The 21,822-nt window shown below is 36.3% G+C and overlaps 1 protein-coding gene across 3 annotated transcripts in view; it reads right to left on the bottom strand.

Annotated features, from left to right (window-relative positions):
* Window positions 1-21,822, bottom strand: part of CFAP54 (cilia and flagella associated protein 54) — a 335,725-nt gene that overhangs the window by 204,661 nt on the left and 109,242 nt on the right. For all 3 annotated transcript variants that reach the window (XR_001918076.1, XM_013963991.2, XM_005680630.3), the window contains exons 27-33: window positions 19,224-19,352; window positions 17,483-17,597; window positions 15,517-15,606; window positions 13,148-13,274; window positions 7,253-7,364; window positions 6,796-6,896; window positions 1,006-1,236 (exon numbers count right to left, since the gene is read on the bottom strand). Coding sequence is in view for 2 of the 3 variants with exons in the window: in XM_013963991.2 (XP_013819445.2) it covers window positions 1,006-1,236; window positions 6,796-6,896; window positions 7,253-7,364; window positions 13,148-13,274; window positions 15,517-15,606; window positions 17,483-17,597; window positions 19,224-19,352 (905 nt within the window). In the remaining variant the exon portion in view is untranslated. The remainder of the gene's footprint in view (window positions 1-1,005; window positions 1,237-6,795; window positions 6,897-7,252; window positions 7,365-13,147; window positions 13,275-15,516; window positions 15,607-17,482; window positions 17,598-19,223; window positions 19,353-21,822) is intronic.

Genomic DNA, 21,822 nt, shown 5'->3' with positions numbered 1-21,822 from the left:
GGCAACCCACTCCAATATTCTGTGCCCACTCCAGTATTCTTGCCATGGACAGAGGAGCCTGGTGGGCTATAGTCTATGGAGTCACAAAGAGTTAGACACAACTTAGCCACTAAACCACCACCACATGCAGTTTGTTGGATCTTAGTTCTCCGACTGGGATCAAACCTGTGCCCTGTTCAGTGAACTCATGCAGTACTAATAACCAGACTTCAGAAAATTCCTTCAACAAGTAGTTTTTTTTTAATGAAAAACTCTGGTTACATAAAGTTACTCTGGTTACATGGTATTCTGTATTATGTATTTATCTTATATTTTTACGTCCTATTTTATCTCCTCTAACACTTTAACCAAAAATAAACAAGAACTGGAAAATATCTTTTGAATTAATGACAGAAAGTGTAAATTATATATGAAAGTATGACCTGTGTCTATGGAGGCTTAAAATATACCTCTAATGAAACAGATTTGCCTAAGGCCTACTAATATTTTGGTTACTATACAGTTAGGGGGATCCTTGGTGGCTCAGCAGTAAAAGCATCTGCCTGCAGTACAGAAGATGCAGGTTCAATCCATGGGTTGGGAAGGTCTCCTGGATAAGTAAATGTCAACTCACTCCAGTATTCTTGCCTGGAAAACTCCATGGACAGAGGAGCCTGACAGGCTATAGTCCATAGGGTAGCAAAGAATCAGACACAACTGAGAGACTGAGCATGGAGAGATACAATGAATATTAAACTTCTCTTGGAAAATTCACTTTCTCCTTCCCCTGAAAGCTATATTGAATAACATTCAAATCTATGCAAATTAGTACTTCATAAGTACTTATATCCAGCACTTGTTTAGGAAAGACTCTGAGATAAGAAATTTTTAAATAAACCAAAGATCAGTAAAGATCAAAGCACTCTGTGAACCTCTTAAAGTTATCATCAGCATTGGAGCCCTGAACATACAAATACTATCCATGTTTTTGAGACGAAAGCAGTATTCACTGATAATATACTATACCTGACCATTATTGGTGAAGAACCAAATTTTATCTTTGTACGTTCCCCTAGCTTTGTTAAAAGCAGGTTGAAGTGTGCGCTTGCCAGATACAGGTTCATCTGAGCTTTCCAGGGCATCTCCTCAAGAAATATTTGATGGAACCTCTTCTTTTTAACATAACTTAATATTAAAGGATTCAAGTTTTCCACCAGGAATCGATGCGCTACTTTTCGAACATCAGCTCTCTTATTTCTGTAAAGGGAAAAGAAAGTTTTGCAATTACAAGAACTTTTAGACATTTTATAACAAAGAATGATTCCTGTTTGTACAAAATACAGCAAGAAATCACTTGACTGTCCTTATACAAATGTTTCTGGCTTATTTGTGATTTCCTTAGTGCTAAAAATGTGAACCAGGACAATGAAGAAGGCATGAGGGTAAACACTGAGGACAAGGACACTACAAATTGCCTTCAATTCTCTCTGCTGTCTGTGTCCTAGGCCCAAACCAAACAGCTTTTCTTTTCTGTCACCAAAAGGCCACTGAGATTAGACAACCAAATTATAAGGTAATGTTCACATTCATCAACTAACTTCAATATTAAACAAGATTCTCTGTTCTTTTCCTTAAGGAAAAGAAAAACAATGGAGCCAAAATTTTCCTATCATTATCTAGACTACAAGAGGAAATAAAACATCAGTCAACTCTACATGCAATAACTTCATACATCCATACCCAATGTGCTCTGAAAGACACTAATATCTCAAGTTTTGGCTGATAGTTCAGATTTTAAGGACAATACATATTCAATTTGCTTCAAATTATTTCTATCAAAATCTCAAAGTAGCCCATCTAATTTCATAGTTACATAATTATTTATATGGCATGACTTTATTTCTTCATAATACTTAATCTTTTTTTAAAACAGTTGAAGATGTTGCTGCCTCATTTTACCTGATTTATACTGAAAAGGGGGGAAAAGATCTCAATTTGTAAGTTACAGAATTTTGCTCACTTTAATAGATAACAAGTATGAATCTGAGTCAACACACACACAGAGAAATAAAGGAAGGGAAATAGGGATGGATGGACACAAGGAAGGAAGGAAGGAAGGTAGACCTTGCTGCACTGGAAGGACAGATATTCTAAAGGAAGGAAGGAAACTATTTTTGACATGCAGTGTTGATATTATCATTCAGTGTGGAGTTATTCTATATTTGTTGGTGACTGACTTCCTTTTAATCCAAGGTTTTTTGAGCTTTTTGCTGTTGTTTGGTTATCTTTGGTTAGCTTCTCTGATAGCTCAGTTGGTAAAGAATCTGCCTACAATGCAGGAGACCCCAGTTTGATTCCTGGGTCAGGAAGACCTGCTGGAGAAGGGATAGGCTACCCACTCCAGTATTCTTGAGCTTTCCTTGAGCCTCAGCTGGTAAAGAATCTGTCTGCAACGTGGGAGACCTGGGTTCAATCCCTAGGTTGGGAAGATTCCCTGGAGAAGGGAAAGGCTACCCACTCCAGTATTCTGGCCTGGAGAATTCCATGGACTACAGTCCATGGGGTCACAATGAGTTGGACATGACTGAGCGACTTTCACTTCACTTCACTTCACTTGGTTGTCTTGGTAATGATACGTATTTCCAAACAGAAATGTTTTAAATACCTCAACCTTAAAAATTAAAACTATAATTTCCAAAATAAAAGTCAATCTTTTTCCTGTGTGAGATGGTTGAGAAAGTGAAATCACTCAGTCGTGTCTGACTCTTTGTGACCCCATGGACTGTTAGCCCAGCAGGCTCCTCCATCCATGGGATTTTCTGGGCAAGAATACTGGAGTGGGTTGCTATTTCCTTCTCCAGGGGATCTTTCCATGTGAGACAGTTAAGTCACTTCAAGAGGCCAAGGAAAGTGACCGAATGAGAGGCATCGTCCCTGCTAGAGAGGGTGGGATGGTGCAAGGAGACAGCTCTTGCTTTCGCGTTAGGATTATTTTGAGCTGGAGGTAAATGAGAATCAATAGACGCAGAAGGATACCTTCTTGGAGATGCCCTTATCTGAGGGAAAATAGAAACTTCTGAAAAATATGAAGAATGTTAAACTCCTCTCCTGGGCCATGAAGAGGGAAAAACAGCACCTAGATGGACCTGCCCAAACAAGTCTTACTCCATTAGTTTTCTCTCATATTTCTACCACAGTTTGCTGCCCTCGGTCACTCTACTGTAAATTCATTGTCCTTTTTAAGATGCCCTATTAGCCCAAATCCTAACCATCCCTTTGAGTTACTCATCACTGAGTTCTCCCATGCATAAGCAAATGTTAATAAGCTCCTGATTTTTTCCTCTTGTTCATCACTCTTCTGTTAGTCTAATTTTACCAAGCTCCAGCTGGAGAACTTAGGAGGGTAGAAGGAAAAGTCATTTTTTTCTTGCCTTAAGTCTTAGTGAAGCTGTTTTAAAAAAGGAACTGGGAAGTAATAAGTATAAAAACAAAAATTAAGGGAACGGAAGATAAACAAAATAAAGAGGACTGACAAAGACAAAATTTGGCTCTTTGAAAAAATAGGGGAAAAAATAGACAAACCTCTGGTAAGATAAATCACAAAAATATGAGAGAAAATAAAAATTAATGAAGTTAGGAATGAAACACAGTGTGTAACTGTAGATATAGCAGAGATTCAAAGGATAACATGAAAACATATAATATTTTATGAATAACTTTGAAAATTTGGTAAAATGGATAATTTCCTAAAAAATAGAATTCATCGAAAAGAACTCAAAAAAATATCACAGACTCAAATTGGCTATTCATCTTAAAGAAGTTGAATCAGTAGGTAAAAAAATGAATGTATGTGGGCAGACCTAGAATGCTATAATAAAATATATATATTTGGTCTTTGTCTTTTATTTCAGATATAGAGCTCCTAAAACTTGGGAGTTTCCTGAGTGACAGGAGTCTCCTGTTATTCATGATGAACTCCTTTGGAATACACCTGAGTCTAGTAGGTGACTCAGGGTTGGACTGTTAGAGAGCCTCAGGATAGAGGTTGGTCACCAGAAAAATTAAACACATGATGAGTAAGTGGAACTTTCAGTCTCAACCCCCAGTCTCTGGAGAGAGTAACTACAGACTAGGATTTTTTAAAAACCTATTAACAATGAAGTTCAGAGGGCCTCCAGGTTGGTGAACACATCCACGTGCCAGGAGAGTGACACATCCCAACTCCGTAGAGACAAAAGCTCCTGTGCTCAGGACCCTTCCAGACATCATCTTATGAACTCCTTCATCTGGCTGATCATCTGCCTCCATTATAAACCAGTAAACGTAAGGAAAATATCTTCCTGAATTCTGTGAGCCATTCTAGCAAATTACTGACCTGAATGAGGGGAAGAGGAGTTATAGGAACCCCCTAGTTGGAATAGACTCAACAGAAATGTGTGTAGCCTGGCCATCCTATTTGTGGCTGGCACCACAAGTGGGGCAGGGTCCTTTAACCTGTGGGACTAAGGCTGTTTCCAGGTAGATAGAACTGAGTTGAATTTTTATGCTATAGTTCTACAAGGTGTTACCACTAGGAGAAAACTAGGTGAAGGGTGTATGGGGGTCTCTCAGTTCTCTCAGTTGGAGTCAGAGAATTGGTTGGTTTTGTATCTTCGGATATAGGACATCTTTGGGGGCAGTTTCCAGTTTTCTTTTTTGATGGTTGTTCTGCAGTGGCGATTTTGGTGTGCTCAAGTGAGGAGGTGAGCCCCAGGTCCTTCTACTCCACTCTCCTGTCCCAACTCCCTGAGAAGTGGTTGGCTTTGGAAGACACCCCATTGGAGTCAAAGGTATGAGACAAAGACACTGCACATAGTTTACATTTACAAATTAATGTAATTTGACTGCACAGATTAAAAGAGAAAAAAAATCTCAGTGGAGAAATATTCAGAAAAACTGAACGCAATTCAGAAGAAAATTTTTAGAGAACAGGAAATCAAAGACAATTTCCTAACTTTGATACATATGACAACTTGCTAAATGACAAAAATGAAAGAATAGACTATTCGATTAAGAGTTATTCAACTGGATATAATGAAACTTTAAAAAAAAGAGGAGAGAGACTCTTCCTCTCACCATTCACAAAAATTGATTCGAGTTGGATGAAATTCTCAATTGTAAAATCAAATGTTTACATTGAAAAAGAAAATATTTTACTCAGAAAAAATTTCAAAAATAATAAAAGGAAATGCTGATACCTTTGATCCCATTAACAATTACAAGTTTTAATTTAAAAAAGAAGACCTTTAAAATGCAAATGCATGAATGACATCTGGGAAAAGCATTAGTATCCAAACCTTTAAAAATAAATGGGAAAACAAAAGTTGTAAATGAGCAAAGGATCTAAACAAGCAGTCTTGAGAATAGAAAAACCCTAGGGTTTAAACAAATATGAAAAGCTGCCTAAAATCATTCATAATCAAAGAAATAAAAATTCACAGCTCATAGGTCCATAAAAATTTGAAAATTTGATACTAATAGTAAGTATCAGGGAAGATGCTGAATATTGGAAACCTGACACACCACTGATGACAATTTTAAAGCAATTTAGCAATGTCTAGAAATGTTAAAATGTTCATATCCTGGAAACTGCACTCCTATGTATTTACCCCAGAAACTTTCAAATGTGCATGTGCAGATGTATACAAGAATGTATACATGTATACAAAGGACATTCTTGTATACATGTCCTTTGTAGCACTGTTTACATAATGGAAATGTGGACTGGACTTATGTAAAATCAACATGAAAAAAATCTCACAAATATAATATTGAGGAATAAGAGCATATTGACAAAACAAATTATAAAAAATAATACCACATGTTCTTTAGGGGCATACATATAATTGAAGTAGAAAGCCACTCATAAGCATGATAAATGCCAGGTTTTGGATAGTATTACTACTGGGATAGAGGGGGGACAGAAATGCATTCCAAATGTTTTATATGGCACATTGCATATTGAGTACGTGTTCATTTTTTATATTATTTTCTATATTCACCTAAATTATACCATAATTTAGATAAAGAAAATGAAGGAATAATCAAACAGATTGTGAGGCAAATGCAAACAAAAAGAAAGTGAGAGTGGTTTCATTAATATTTATATGCTGAACATTACAATCAAAAGCACTAAGCAAGTAAAGGAAGACATTACATAATGAAAGTAAACGATATAAAGAATCAAAACTGTATACTCATAACAACAAAAGCTAAACACACTGCAGTACATATTATGAAAGTGAAAGTCGCTCAGTCATGTCCCGCTCTGCAACTCCATGACATGGAATTCTCCAGGCCAGAATACTGGAGTGGGTAGCCTTTCCCTTCTCCAAGGGATCTTCCGAACCCAGGGATCAAACCCAGGTCTCCTGCATTGCAGGTGGATTCTTTACTAGCTGAGCCACAAGGGAAGCCCAATAAGTATTATAGTTTTAGTTTTATAAACAAGAACATCATCTGCCAATAGTTAGAAGTAATTTACCAGTTTGACATCCTGGCCACTCTTAATCTAATTTACTGCAGCCACCACTCTACCCTAGGACAGTCACTCTCTAGTATATCATCCTGTTCATTTATTCTATAAAATACATCAAAATTCTAAATTTTCTTGCTTATTTGCATGTTTGTTTATTTTATGTTCCTTTTATTAGTATGTAAGCTCACTGATGGCAGTGATCCTATCTGTTGTGTCTACCAGTGTATCCCTGGTGCCTAAAATAATGTGCAAAACACGTAACCCTCAAGTGAACATTTAATTAATCAATCAATAAATACCTTTCATGCTCCGGCATTTCAGAAATAAAGGGATTTTTATGCAAAAATTCTCTTAGAGTTTCCTTTCTTTTAGCTTTTTTTTTGGGCTTCATTTCTGTAGTCTTAACACAGGAGATAACAAAAATGTTACAAATTAAAATCTGAACACAAATCTGAGTACAATGTAATTTACTTGTATTCTAATGCATATCTCTTGACATTAAAACAGTGATTTCTTTATGTCCTTCAATTAAAATTATTTACCAGAAGTAACAGAAGTACCACTGTAGATAAAAGAAGATTATAAAAATATCCATATAACTTAAGAATTAAAATATATTGTATAATTATAAGATTATGCTTATTGGTATTATCTTCTGTTTAATATTATAATAAATTATAGTGCAGCCAACCATCTCTAGATACATGAATCTCTTGAGTTCACTAATTGAAAATTCAAAATTTATATGAAACTTACTTTTCCAATCTCCACTACTGCGGCTCTGTACTTCTTCACAGGTTTGATGGCCTTTTTAGAAAAAGTATCCTTGTATTTCAGTTTTTTTATTCCAAGAAGGGACTCATTCCTCCTATTACAAAAAGATAAAGTCAGTTATAAGGATATGCAAGAATTTGCAAAACTACCCCCAAAGTAATAAATCTTTAATGAGTAATGTCACTGAAATTATTCTAGAAGCATTTCCAAAATTGGTTGCATTCCATGCATAAATGAGACTGTGATACTCTCAGTCCCATCAAGGAATAGCTAGCCTCTCAAAAGAGCAAAATGTAAATCATAGCATCAAATGTGATGAGAGCTGAAGTATCAATATGATGTAGAAGGAATAGAATCGAACTAAAAAAAAAAATGTGAACACTTTCCTTTAAAACCGAGTGACCCTAAACAGGATATCTTGCTTCTAACAGACTTCAGTCCCTTTAGTTCCATCATGTGCAAGCTCCCAGCCACTACCACCTTCGGACATCAACAGGAGCTAAGCATTTTAGATTACTACACTCATCCACGGGTATCCGCGGGGGCTCGGTTCCAGGACCCTCTCAGATACCAAAAGTCAAGGAGGCTCAAGTCTTTATATAAAATGGCATACTATTTACATATAACCTACACACATCCTCCTATACAGTTTAAATCATCTCTTTAAATCATGTAAATTGCAATGCAAATTCTGTATCAGTTCAGTTTTGTATAAATAACTGTAAATACAACATAAATATTATATACATAGTTGACGGGAGCGTGGCAAATTCAAGTTTTACTTTTTTGGAACTTTCAGGAATTTTTTTTTTTAATATTTCTGATCCATGGTTGGCTGAATGCCCAGATGCAGAATGGATGCCAACGTCCAACAGTATTAAATGTTCTCCCTTTCCCCTAGCTGGCATTCATTTTGGCAAATGTTTTGTCTGCCTGAACTATAACACAAAGATTGGACCATTGATCAGTGGGAGACTTGGGAATCTCTTCTGTGCTTTGCTACATACATTCTTAGCCTAGTTGCCTGCTGTTTTCCAACCAGCCTGGTCTCTCCTCTACCTCCTCTCTCTCCCACCCCACCAGAATGCTTTTGCTGCTGTTATCCCAGAAAGAACTGGGAAGAAGAGGAGGTTATGGAGCCCCCTCTTCCCAATCCTCTCAGCAATCTCCTCCATGCTCTGCGGTACGCTCTTCCATTGAGTAAACTCCTCCCCTCCTCCACCTCTTCATAGAACGCTTTCTCCTCACTCTGACTGCTTTCTATTTTGTTGATGGTGTGTTATGAAAAATAATATTTCTAAACATTCATATAATCAGTGTTATTGATCTTTGATTTCATGGCTTATTCATTGTTTTGGTTACATACGTCATGCCTGCTTCTGACCCAAAACATTGATTTCCAATGACTGTCTGCTTAATTCATAAACACAACTCTGTTATACTTTATCTGACAGAAAAGCCTCTCTTTTCACCCTTTTTTATTCTTTAAATATATTTCATTCTTCTAGCCCGTTTCATACAAACTAATACGATTGGAATTGCATTAAACCAATAAATTAATTTGAGAATAATAGAAATCTTTACAATATTCCATCTGTTCATCAAATAATGTACTATGTCTCTCCATTTATTCCAGTCATTTTTTAATACCTCTTAGAAAAGATGTTGGTCTTCTTTATATTAGCCTAAATCCCCTCACAATTTCTGATAAACTTAATCCTGTACTTCAAAACAACAGAATCATTTTTGCATTATACTTTCTAGTTGACATAGTAAAGCACTGATTTTGCATCTACCCATCCTCTGGAATTCTATTGTTAGTTCTGATAGTTTTTAGTTAACTTGTTAAGTTAAAAATAATAATAATTTGCAGATATCAATCCTTCTATTTTCTGAGTACTTCACCTTGGAATTCATTTGGCAAACGTTTTGGGAACCCTATCATATGATAATCACATGAATTCTAATCCTAATGTCTATTTCTTACTTTAAGGCACTGCCAATAATGTTCAGAATGATATTTTTTAATAAAAGATAGGAGGAATAATAGGTTTCTGTGTGGTACTGCATATTTTAACAGAAGATCTTCTTCTAATCCTAATTTGCTAGGAATTGCTGCAGCTGAACTTCATGACATGACTTTCCAGCACAAAAGACTCCTTTGACCACTAGTAATAATTATATTTAGACTTCTTATGATATATTGAGAACAAAATCTATATTCTCACAGCTAAATTTATAAGCTAGTGTTTTATTTTGATATGGTATATTTCTAAATAAAGTCAACCCCTAATTTTCTACTTTTTTATTCTCTTTTTACACATGTGTTAGCAGAGCCTGCTGTAAAAATTTACAACGAAACTACAACTACACTCTGAGGTGTGTGTGTGCTCAGTCATGTCCTACTCTTTGTGACCCATAGACTGCAGCCTGTCAAGCTCCTCTGATCATGGAATTCTTCACGCAAGAATACTGGAGTGGGTCACCATTTCCTACTCCAGGGAATCCTCCCCACCCAGGGATCAAATCCACAATCTCCTGTGTCCCCTGCATTGGCAGGTAGATTCTTTGCCACTGGGCCACCTGGGAAGCCCTGAAGTAGCTTTATGCAAAACAAAATTATTTGTTCCTATGAGAGAACTTGCCTTAAAAAGTTTTTGATCTCTCCAAATTTTTTACTGCTTCAATAAATTCATATAATTAAAAATTTTCCAGATAATCATCACTTTAAGTTAGATTTTCAAACTAATTCATGTTAAATTACATATATTGTTTTCTAAAATTTAACAGCTTCCAAATTTATGACTATTTTCTCTTTGGATTACTTACATTTCACTTTTTCTTATTTTGTTGGCCAGAAAATTACCTAATTTATTCATATCTTCAAAGACTAAACCTACAGTTACCATTGGACTATTTTAAAACCACTTTATAATTGATTAATTTCAATTTATTCTGTTTCTTCTTTCTGCTGTCTTAGATTTATTTTGTTATTTTACCAATTTCTCGAGTTCAATAAAAGCTAATTTAATTTTATTTTTCTCTTTTAGTAAGTAACAGAAGCTTCTAAAGCTAAAAAATTGTTTTTACTGCTTTGAATACATTTGATATTAGGCTTCTCACTAGCATGATTTTCATGCTTTATACTTTTAGATTTATTTTTATATATTATAATTATATACAATTATATATACCAGTCATTATTTTGTTGTACTATTTCAGTTTTATTGTATGAATTGCAATGTATGATTGTGATCTTTACAGATTTTAGACTAGGTGATCTATTGAGATTTATTTTGCAGTTTAAAAATTACTTTTCTAAAATTTAATAAGTGCTATGATATAAAGGGTGTTTAGTCTCAGTTGGCTATATATATTAAATTAATCTTATTACTTATATACATTTTCTGTGTCCTTATCTCTTTTTAAGTATCATGTTAAACTCTCAATATCATTATTTTCTATTAAATTAGCCTTCTTTTCATCAGTTATTTCCATATACTTTTATTTTTTGTTATCTAGAACATAAAAATTCATGAAATTATCTTCATTGTGATTTATAAGCATTAATACAATCACCAATGTGAAAAGGTAGCATTAAAAATAAGTAACAAAGAGATTACTTTTAAATGTTCCCAAGACAAATAATTAAAATTTTAAAGAGAAAAAACCCTAAAGTTTAATCTAAATCCCTACACCAAAATAAATTCCATATGGATTAAAACACGAAATCTAAACTGTGAAACTAAAAAATTGGAAGAAAATATTGCTGCACATTTGTTGAAGTAGAAAAAAAGTTTCTTCATGCAAAATATGTCAAGCATACAAATATAAAAAGAAAATAGATATTGCCAACAAAGTAGAAATCAAGGACTTACTTCTGCCCCTCCTCTGTATTTCTTAACTTGAAGAACATCCTAGAACATCTGCCCAGCCTTAAATATTGAAATCATTACCTTTGACTTGAACTCACTTATACTGTTCAGTCTCCAAACTCACATCTTTTGTTGTACCACTGGTCTCAAACACTTACTCTGTTTTCCTATTTCAGATTATCTATTCTTCTTCAGTTGGACCTCCATGGTCAGCCCTCCAAATTTCCAAATTTTACTGCACACTGAAAGTGACTTCTGATTTTCTTTGGTATCAAGAATATTATTTACAGCTTCCATGGTTCTCATTTTGGCTATTGTTTATTTAATTTGGTGGGGCTTTCTAATTCTGCCCAGCTCTCTCATTACAATGGCCTGCTTTCATGTAACAAAAGTAATTTCCTCTTTCATCTTTTGAAAATATGAAGCACATGTTTTTCAAGCTTTTGTTCTAATAAATGAAGTGCCTATTTTAGGAAGAATATTTTCCTGTAGGTTTTTATGAGAATGTTCCTCTTTGACATTTTTAAAGTAGATCTTGTGTTATTGATGTTTTTCCTACAATGAGATAAATTAGACCTATGTCCAGTTTAAAATCAAAACCCAACTATTGGAAGAAAAGCTGAATTCATTTGGCATCTCTTATAACTAGTTGGCACAAAACACAGTTTTCCTTTGGGGCAGAGAGAGCCATTTGGGCTTAGTGAATAAAAGGGTTAACTTTAAAGTTTTACTACTTCTATTTGAGGAACTCCATTCACATATACACATGAGAGCCCCAAGGAATGACTGCTTGCTACTGTAGAGAATTAGAAAAGCATAGTAGTACATGGCCAAAACCAGACTTCAAAACCACACCATACACAAAAATAAACTCAAAATGAATTAAAGACTTAAAGGGAAGAACCTGAAACTGCAAAACTCCTAGAAGAAAACATAGGCAGTATGCTCTTTGACATGAATTTTAGCAATATATTTGGGGGATATGTCTCCTCAGGCAAGGGAAACAAAAGCAAAAGTAAGCAATCATTTTAACTTGTTAAAATAAGTTGTAGACACCTTAAAGAAAAAAAAAAAAGCATAAGGAAACAAATGGGACTACATCAAAGAGAAGGGGAAGGGGAATTACTGAAGATAGCCCAAAGGCACAAACTTCCACATACAAGGTAAAGAACAACTAGGGATGTAATGTACAACATGATAAAGATAACTAACATGCATGCTACTTGTTATAAATAAAAGTTTTTAAGAGGGTAAATCTTAAGAATTCTCACCACAAGGAAGAAAAAAAATTTTTCTGCTTTTCTAATGTCGCTTCTGTATGAGATGATGGATGTTCACCAAACCCACTGTGGTAATCATTTCATGATGTACATAAGCCAAATCATTATGTCATCCACCTTAAAATTTATACAGTGCTGCATGTCAATCATATCTCAATTAAACTGGATGAAAAAATTAATGACTGGGCCCCAAAGTTTGTGTGAGAGATGCTAATGGCCTAGAAATTCAATCATCCATCATGTCTCAATAGCAAAAGGGATAATTTATTTCCTACTAAAAATATGAACATGCTTTGTTATTCTTTAGTTCAGGTGCACAAACATTTTTGTGTGTATTTATTTATTTACCCAGACACAGATACTCACTACCTTCTAGATGCCTGTTTTAACTGCATAGACTCCACTCTCTTTTTCATCCATCTTATAAATCTTTAGAGCTTCCCTGGTGGCTCAGATAGTAAAGGATCTACCTGGACCCAGGATGGACCCGGGTTCCATCCCTGGGTCAGGAAGATCCCTGGGAGAAGGAAATGGCAACCTATTCCAGTATTCTTGCCTGGAGAATTCTATAAATGAAGGAGCTTGGTGGGCTAAAGTCCAGGGGGTCACAAAGAGTCAGACACAACAGAGCGACTAACACATTTTCACACCATGTATCTTTAAGGAACAAGTTTACTCATTTTTAAAAGTTGTTAATGCTAATAAAACAAATATTACAGTACCTTTTCAAGAAGTCATAGACAGGATTTGTTATCTCCAACATAGGTTGAAATTTTTCATCATGCATACATTTTTGCATAACTTGTGTAAAGAATTCGAGGAATCTAGGTCTCTGCTTAAATTTCATAACTGTGAAAACAAGGAAATTCATGTATAATCACCAATACACTTGGCTAATGGCATTGAAAGGATACTATTGCTATTAGTCATTTTGTTCTAACAGGCAAGTTTATTAACCTGCTTTTGGGGGGGGGAGTGGCATGCCATGCAGCATATGGAATCTTAGTTCCTCAACAAAGAATCAAATCCATGAACGCATGTAAGAATTAAAGATTTTAAAATTTAAAAAAATAAAAAATAAAAAATAAAAAAAAAGAAACAAAATAAAAAAAAAAAAAAAAAACAAATCCATGGTCCCTGCATTGGAAGCCTGGAGTCTTAACCACTGGACTGCCAGGGAGGTCCCTTAATTTCTTTCTAGATCTCTTACTTTTAAAAAATGTATAGGAGTAAATGTGGTGAGACTATTGTTTTCCTATGATTAAACATTCCTTTATAGTCTAACTTTCATTTATTTTCCAAATATCTCAGTGTTTGACAGATTTCCTAAAAGTTCCCTAACATACGATTCAGCTCAGTCGTGTCCAACATTTTGAGACCCCATGAATCACAGCATGCCAGGCCTCCCTGTCCATCACCAACTCTTGGAGTTCACTCAGACTCACGTCCATCGAGTCAGTGATGCCGTCCAGCCATCTCATCCTCGGTTGTCCCCTTCTCCTCCTGCCCCCAATCCCTCCCAGCATCAGAGTCTTTTCCAATGAGTCAACTCTTTGCATGAGGTGGCCAAAGTACTGGAGTTTCAGTTTCAGCATCATCCCCTCCAAAGAAATCCCAGGGCTGATCTCCTTCAGAATGGACTGGTTGGATCTCCTTGCAGTCCAAGGGACTCTCAAGAGTCTTCTCCAACACCACAGTTCAAAAGCATCAATTCTTCGGCTCTCAGCCTTCTTCACAGTCCAACTCTCATATCCATACATGACCACAGGAAAAACCATAGCCTGGACTAAACGGACCTTTGTTGGCAAAGTAATGTCTCTGCTTTTGAATATGTAATCTAGGTTGGTCATAACTTTTCTTCCAAGGAGTAAGTGTCCTTTAATTTCATGGCTGCAGTCACCATCTGCAGTGATTTTGGAGCCCAAAAAAATAAAGTCTGACACTGTTTCCACTGTTTCCCCATCTATTTCCCATGGAGTGATAGGACCAGATGCCATGATCTTCGTTTTCTGAATGTTGAGCTTTAAGCCAACTTTTTCACTCTCCACTTTCACTTTCATCAAGGGGCTTTTTAGTTCCTCTTCACTTTCTGCCATAAGGGTGGTGTCATCTGCATATCTGAGTTTATTGATATTTCTCCCAGCAATCTTGATTCCAGCAAATTTGGAAAACTCAGCAGTGGCCACAGGACTGGAAAAGGTCCGTTTTCATTCCAATCCCAAAGAAAGGCAATGCCAAAGAATGCTCAGACTACTGTACAATTGCACTCGTCTCACATGCTAGTAAAGTAATGCTCAAAATTCTCCAAGCCAGGCTTCAGCAGTACATGAACTGTGAACTCCCAGATGTTCAAGCTGATTTTAGAAAAGGCAGAGGAACCAGAGATCAAATTGCCAACATCCATTGGATCATGGAAAAAGCAAGAGAGTTCCAGAAAAACATCTATTTCTGCTTTATTGACTATGCCAAAGCCTTTGAGTGTGTGGATCACAATCAACTGCGGAAAATTCTGAAAGAGATGGGAATACCAGACCACCTGACCTGCCTCTTGAGAAATCTATCTGCAGGTCAGGAAGCAACAGTTAGAACTGGACATCGAACAACAGACTGGTTCCAAACAGGAAAAGGAGTATGTCAAGGCTGTATATTGTCACCCTGCTTATTTAACTTCTATGCAGAGTACATCAGAAGAAACATACGACTAGATGGGGGAAAATATATTGTTGATAAGTGCCAGAATAACTAGTCATCTTAATTTTTATTATATTTCACTCTGAGATAAACAATAATGCTGCTATTTATTCACAGTTGAGCTTAAAAATCACTAACACATTTTTCAGTTCCTAGTTTTTGTAAGCTTCATAACAACACAACCTCAATTACTGCCAAAATAAGTCAACATAAAGGTTCCGCATTTTCAGATTTTAAATCAGGCACCTATTTTGGTCTCTTTCCTTACTTGACAATCAAGCGTCTAGTTTATTCTGAATGGGTAAGAACCTGAAATCTTCTGCCAGCAACAGAATTCATGGAATAAAAGATCTTTAGCAGTAAGGTGAGCAAGCAACATATGTATGACAAGGTAACCTACCTTCTTTCACAGCACCTTTGACCGACCAGTTTAAAACTATAGGGTAAAGAAATATGGGATCTTCTGCTCCTGAGAGTTCAGTTGTAATATCTAAGGTTAAAAAGAATTAGTAAGTTGTTGGTTCTGTTTAATATCAATAACCAAAAATGAAAATCCTTTGGTGGAGGGTGAAAAATAGGAAAATACCCAAGTAAACACTTTAGACGTCCTAAATTCTTGTCTTAAAATATAAATTACATATTTTTGAGATTTAAGAGATTCAATAATTCAATTATTTTCCTTTCAATTTTTCCCCTAAAGGCCAAGGAGTCTATTACCAAACAGGGGAAGAATTTCTAAAGCATGAGTCTTTATTACTCAACAGCTATTGTCTATCAACAAACATCAGACACAGAAATCAGATTCTTTTTTTTTGGCTGATACTTTCTTTTCCAGCTGTACAGCATATGGGATGCAGGATCTTAGTTCCCTGACCAGGCATTGAACCCACCCCCTGCATTGGAAGCATGGAGTGTTAACCACTGGACCACCAGGGAAGTCCCTAAGTCTGACACATCTTAGATATGAGACCTTGGGAAGTTACTTACCTTCTCTGTGCCTCCCTTTCCTTATCTTTAGAATGAGATAATAATAGTACCTTTTTCATATAGCTGTTATATAAAGACTATATAAGTTTTAATATGAATAAAACACTTAAAATAGTTCTTGGCACACAGAGAGGACTGTATAAAACTGTTATTTTTATTATTGTTTTGTTACTGAATCTATTGTTTAGCTAGTAACTTTACATTGTGCTCCTTAGTGAAATGTGGAGGGGGTGATAATACGAAAATAAGTAATTCACATTTCCAGAACCCTTTCTATAATTTAAGAAATTATAATTTTTATATGTAACCAGACAATTATAGCTTTCCCAAAACTAGGTTTATAGGTTATGAGAATAATAGAGCATTGGGTTCAATTCATAAATTCAGTTGAAAACAGAGATATGGGGTGTGTTTAAATAAAGTGAGAGATTCAAGTCAGGGAATTCTGAAACATTACAACCACCAATATATAACTGAGGCACAGAGTAAGACAGATGAGATGGGGACACAGAATTCTACAAGGGTAGTGACTTCCCAAAAACTAAGGGGCCGAAAGTGCAACCTTCTAATGAGAGAAACTTAGGTATTCTTTTGTTCTTCTAGAAGGTCTGAAGTCCTGCTTCTTAAAAATGTGAGAACAGTTGTCAACACGAGAAATTACATCAGTTTCTTAATCAGATTTCCAAGATGCAAACTCCAAAACTCCAATCATCGTGTCAGCATTTTGGTCTATTGCTAAATTACGATACAGCACAACAACCTAAAATCAGTGCTTCGCTTGAGTGTTTCACATGGTTCAAATCACTCGTTTATTAACACCGCTCACACTATCCCTTTATTTCTCAGTTACATTTCTGCCTTTAGGACAGTGATTCTCAATGTTGTGTTCCCCTTCTACAATACATTTGCCAACACTTGCGTCACAGCTGGGGCTGCAGGGAGGTGGGGGTAGGGAAGACAGTCCTGAGGGGATGGTGTGCTATGCATCTCTGGACAAAGGCCAGAGATGCGGTTTTACATCCACAATGTCTAAGACAGTCCCCCACAGCAAAGAATTATCTGGCCCAAATTGGCAATATTGTCGAGGTTGAGAAACTGCTTTAGAATGAGAAGCTTTAAGCTCAAATCCAAGCCAACTATGTAATCCTAAATAAACCGCTTAATCTTTATGAGCTACATCTGTAAAAATCAGGTTAGCAATCCCTTATTAACAGAGTATTGTTAGGATTAAGGACATAATGTAAAACCACTGCATAAACCTTAAAGGGCTTACCAAATGCTAATCTCATTCTAATCCTTTTAACAAAATATTTTCTTATTTAAAAAAAAAACAACAAAATGCTAAACAGAAGTATACAGAAAGAAAAGTAATAGATTACATTGCTTTGTCAGTTTGAGTAGATGTGTCTCCAATAAAACCAGCTGTTCATTTATTTTTTCTGGTACTAATACCTGCTGTGGCTTCTTATTCTTGCAAGACTTCTTGGAAGAACCCTAGAAACATTGGTTAAATGTCAGAACGTATTTCAACGTTTCAAGAACTGTCATTTTCAAATAACATTCTTTAAAGTTATGAATACACATGGCTAAATATACTAATAATTAATTAATAGCAACCCATTGTAGTCTAACTAAATGCCAGACACAATACAAAGTGTTTTATGGAAGTTGACCAAAATAGTTCTCTTCCCTTTCCCTTCTTCCCAGTAACTTCTACTCCCCTAAGCAGCCCCTTCCCCGCTACACACAGCTTTTTGAGAGCATCTGAAGATCCAGCTCTCAAAATCCTCAAAAGAAAATGCTTTCAGAAATGTATCCTTTTCTTTTCTTTTCTTGCTCCAGAGGGAACTTCCTTACAACTAAGCTAATTGCTTTTGCTACTTTGCCTTTCATTGAAGGTAACATGATCAGTAATTAGTGGATTAAGAATTGGTGGGTCTGCACTCAGGCTCCCCACCATGTTTTCATCTGTCTGAGCCTGAGAACTGACTGGTTCATGTTTCCCACCCTCTGAAAAAATAGACCTCCCAAGGTCTTTTGGCTTTGAGGGACCCCAGATGCTTACAATGATTCCTGACTTCTATAAACTAGATACTAGATTCTCAATCCCCACAGTCTTAACTCTGAAAGAAGTATCACAACCTGCTGCTGGACTAAAGGCTCCAAGGAAAGAGGGACGGGGTCCTGTCCTGCCATGATGTGAAGGGGCAGGGCCAAGTCAAGGCCTCAGTGACATGAAGGGGCTGGCTGATGGACTCTGAGAGTGGACAAGACTTGGTGAAGAAAAAATCCTCAAGTCACTTTCAGCTTAATCTAAACTTTCTCTAAAATCCCCACACACACCCAAAAAAAAGTATTATGGCTAAAAATATTCATCCAGGGAAACCATGGGATTTTTCTTAAGCTTTTTCCACATATAATAGAGATAGAGCTACTCCAATTGAATCAGGCTTAGAGGTCATAGTCTCAACCCCAATCCTGATCACAAAAGAGGCTGCAAGCGGTTCCCAGTATACCTCAGAAATCGGATAAACTAAACAATGTTTCAAAATTTGATCTATCTACAAAATCATTTAACCACCTAGTTTCAAGAAAAGGCAATAAAGATCTAGTAAGACCGATGCTTGGAGGCAGCATGGGTCTTACTTAAAAGTTATCTCAAACATTAGAAGCCTCATAAAGAAGACAATGTAGGTGTCACAAGAAGTTCAGGAAATCTACCTGGGGCAGAGCAAAAAGCTCTGACATATTTACTGCATTCAGTGACCCACCGAAAATAATAAAAATCTTCAGCCTGGGAGAGATCTTTGAGGGCTTTCGGTCTAATGTCCACCTGGGTATAGGAAGCTCTCTATCAACACCTAACTGATTATCAATACTAGAAACAGGGGGCTATTCAATATTCTAGCATAGAGACCTTTTCATTTTCTGGATAGTAATTAAAATTGAAAGAAAATGAAGGAAAAAAGAAGCTCTTCACTATACATTCATCTTCTTTTATGTAAATATGACAAACTAAAAACTGATCAATTATCTAACATATTTACTAACACTACATGACCTCTCATAAAACTCAAATAATGTATGTTTAAAGATGAGACACAAAGAATAAACAATTACCTCTTCTTGCATTTCCTCTAGGTCTGTAGTACCAAATAGAGATTTGCAGCCTGATGAGATGTCCAACACCTTTTTTCCATAATTTATAATCATTACTGCCAGGTCATATTCCTTCCATGAACGCAGGATCTAATTAAAAATATTAATTATCTCTGTTGGAAATTCACATCTATTTCCAAGTGACATGTATCATCTTCTGGAAATTTGTAAGTTTCATGTTTTGGATGTAATGCCCCTGTTTTTGCTATGTAAGTATACTTCTCTAGAATTCAAACTGTATGATTTCAGTATTTTAAATAAAGGACCAAAAACAAACAAACAAATGAAAAATCAGGAATCTCATCAGTAACAAATCCTTGTTATATTTGTAAGTTTCATGTTTTGGATGTAATGCCCCTGTTTTTGCTATGTAAGTATATTTCTCTAGAATTCAAACTGTATGATTTCAGTACTTTAAATAAAGGATCAAAAACAAACAAACAAATGAAAAATCAGGAATCTCATCAGTAACAAATTCTTGTTATCTCTGGGGCTTCCCTGGTGGCTCAGATGGTAAAGAATTCACCTGCAATGTGGGAGACCTGGATTCGATCCCTGGGTTGGGAAGATCCCCTGGAGGAGGGCATGGCAACCCACTCCAGTATTCTTGCCTGGAGAATCCCCATGGAGAGAGGAGCCTGGTGGGCTACAGTCCATGCAGTCAGAAAGAGTCAGACACAACTGAGCGACTAAGCACAGCACAGCACAGCTGGGACATACATCTTTTGGTATAGTAAGCTAACTATTAAAAAATATTTCCACTTAAAAGAGCCATGCTAAAACAAAATCATTCTTAAAGGCCATGTAACCACCACTTCTTGTCTTGGGTTGTCTTCTTTATGAAATGGTACAATTACTGACCTCATGACATCTTGGGGAACATTTTTAGCGGTGAATGATATACATGACATTCATGTTGAACTAGGCTGGAGATCAGCTGGTTTGGGCAGATTCTCCATGAGCCCTGGGAAGCACACACTCTACTCAGAAGAAGAGAAGGAGCCACTCTGCCACCCAGTCTCATCCACATTCCTGGTTACAAACTGTTATCTGGCCTCCTCTGGCCTGGTCCTTACCTCCCTCTCCAGTGCCATCTTCCAGTATTCATCTCCTTGTGTTGTACTCTCAGCTTACAAAATATTGAATCAAGTATCAATCCTGATACTCACCATGGTGTCAGGACTTCATGCCTTCCTACAATGGAGGTTTTTCCCAGAACAGCTTTTCCTTATTTATACAGCTTTACCTGGTCATTAAAACCTGGGCTCTAACATTAACCCAGGAAAGCTTCCCTGGCCTACAATCTGATTTGCATAGACCCTGCTCTAGCACAAGATCACACAAGGGGACACATTCACCATGAATCCCCAGGGAAACTCTCTTAAGGTATAAATAAGTCTGTATGAACTTATCTGTAGATGTATTCTGTTAGGTTAAATAGGTTAGTATTTAAGATAACTGGATTCTTTACCACTGATGGTCAGTAGTAAAGAAACTTACTGACAAGCAGGAGACATGGGTTCAATCCCTGGGTCGGGAAGATCCCCTGGAGAAGGAAATGGCAGCCCACTACAGTATTCTTGCCTGGGAAATCCCATGGACAGAGGACCCTGGTGGACTGCAGTCCATGGGTTCACAAAAGAGTCGGACACAACCTAGCAACTAAAAAATAACAATTTAAGATAGGTAACAACTGTGGCTTCCCAGGAAGTGAAGGATATATAAATGGCTGAAAAGCAGTGAGTGGCTGCTTATATCTGATAAGACCTACCTGATGCAAAGGCTAGTAACTGGAACTATTTCTGTAAGACCAGGGCAGTGGTGTTCAACTAATGCTGACTATGGGACAGAATGTGGGAAGGAAAATGGTGAAACAAACTTTACAAAGGCAGTAGGGGTTTAGGCCAAGTAGTGCCTTGAATACCAAGTAAAACAGTCCAAACTCATCGTAAAATTGATATGAGAGGGAATGAGTTTTGTTATTAAAAAACAGAAATGAGCTAACATTTGCACCTCGTTCACCTTTGCTTTCCACCCTATTTGGTTTATAGACAACTGTGCAATCTTTTCCCCTTGTTTTAATATGCCAGTGGAAAATACTAAATGAGAATGAAGTTTTCCAATGAAAAGAAAAAGAAAACCAGTGCTATTTAACATACCAAATGACAAACAGAAATTTTTTAAATGTGCCAGATGTTTGGCATAATAAATTTTTTTAACAACTCAAAAATAATGAAACACAAGATGACATATCTCAGAAGTGGCACTTTATTTAGAATTCTGATAACTTTTAGAAAAAAAAAATACTGCTACTTAAAGAAGAAAGACTGAACCATCTGGAAAGATTACCAATCTTTAAAACATAACAGAGAAAAGAAACAGGGTCATTTGACTAATTGGGCTTTACATGTCCTAAGAGAAAATCTGTAGAAAATATATATTTATATCAAATGAATACTTCATATCTGGGATTGAGTAGTCAGGTTTCTTGGTCTATTCATCAGGCTGGAAGAAACTTAGGAAATGATGATTCTCCCAGCCTATCAGTTTGTGAAAAAAT

This window comes from Capra hircus, chromosome 5 (genome assembly GCF_001704415.2).
Source record: "Capra hircus breed San Clemente chromosome 5, ASM170441v1, whole genome shotgun sequence".
NCBI lineage: Eukaryota > Metazoa > Chordata > Mammalia > Artiodactyla > Bovidae > Capra > Capra hircus.
This window is presented reverse-complemented; position numbering and strand designations above follow the sequence as displayed.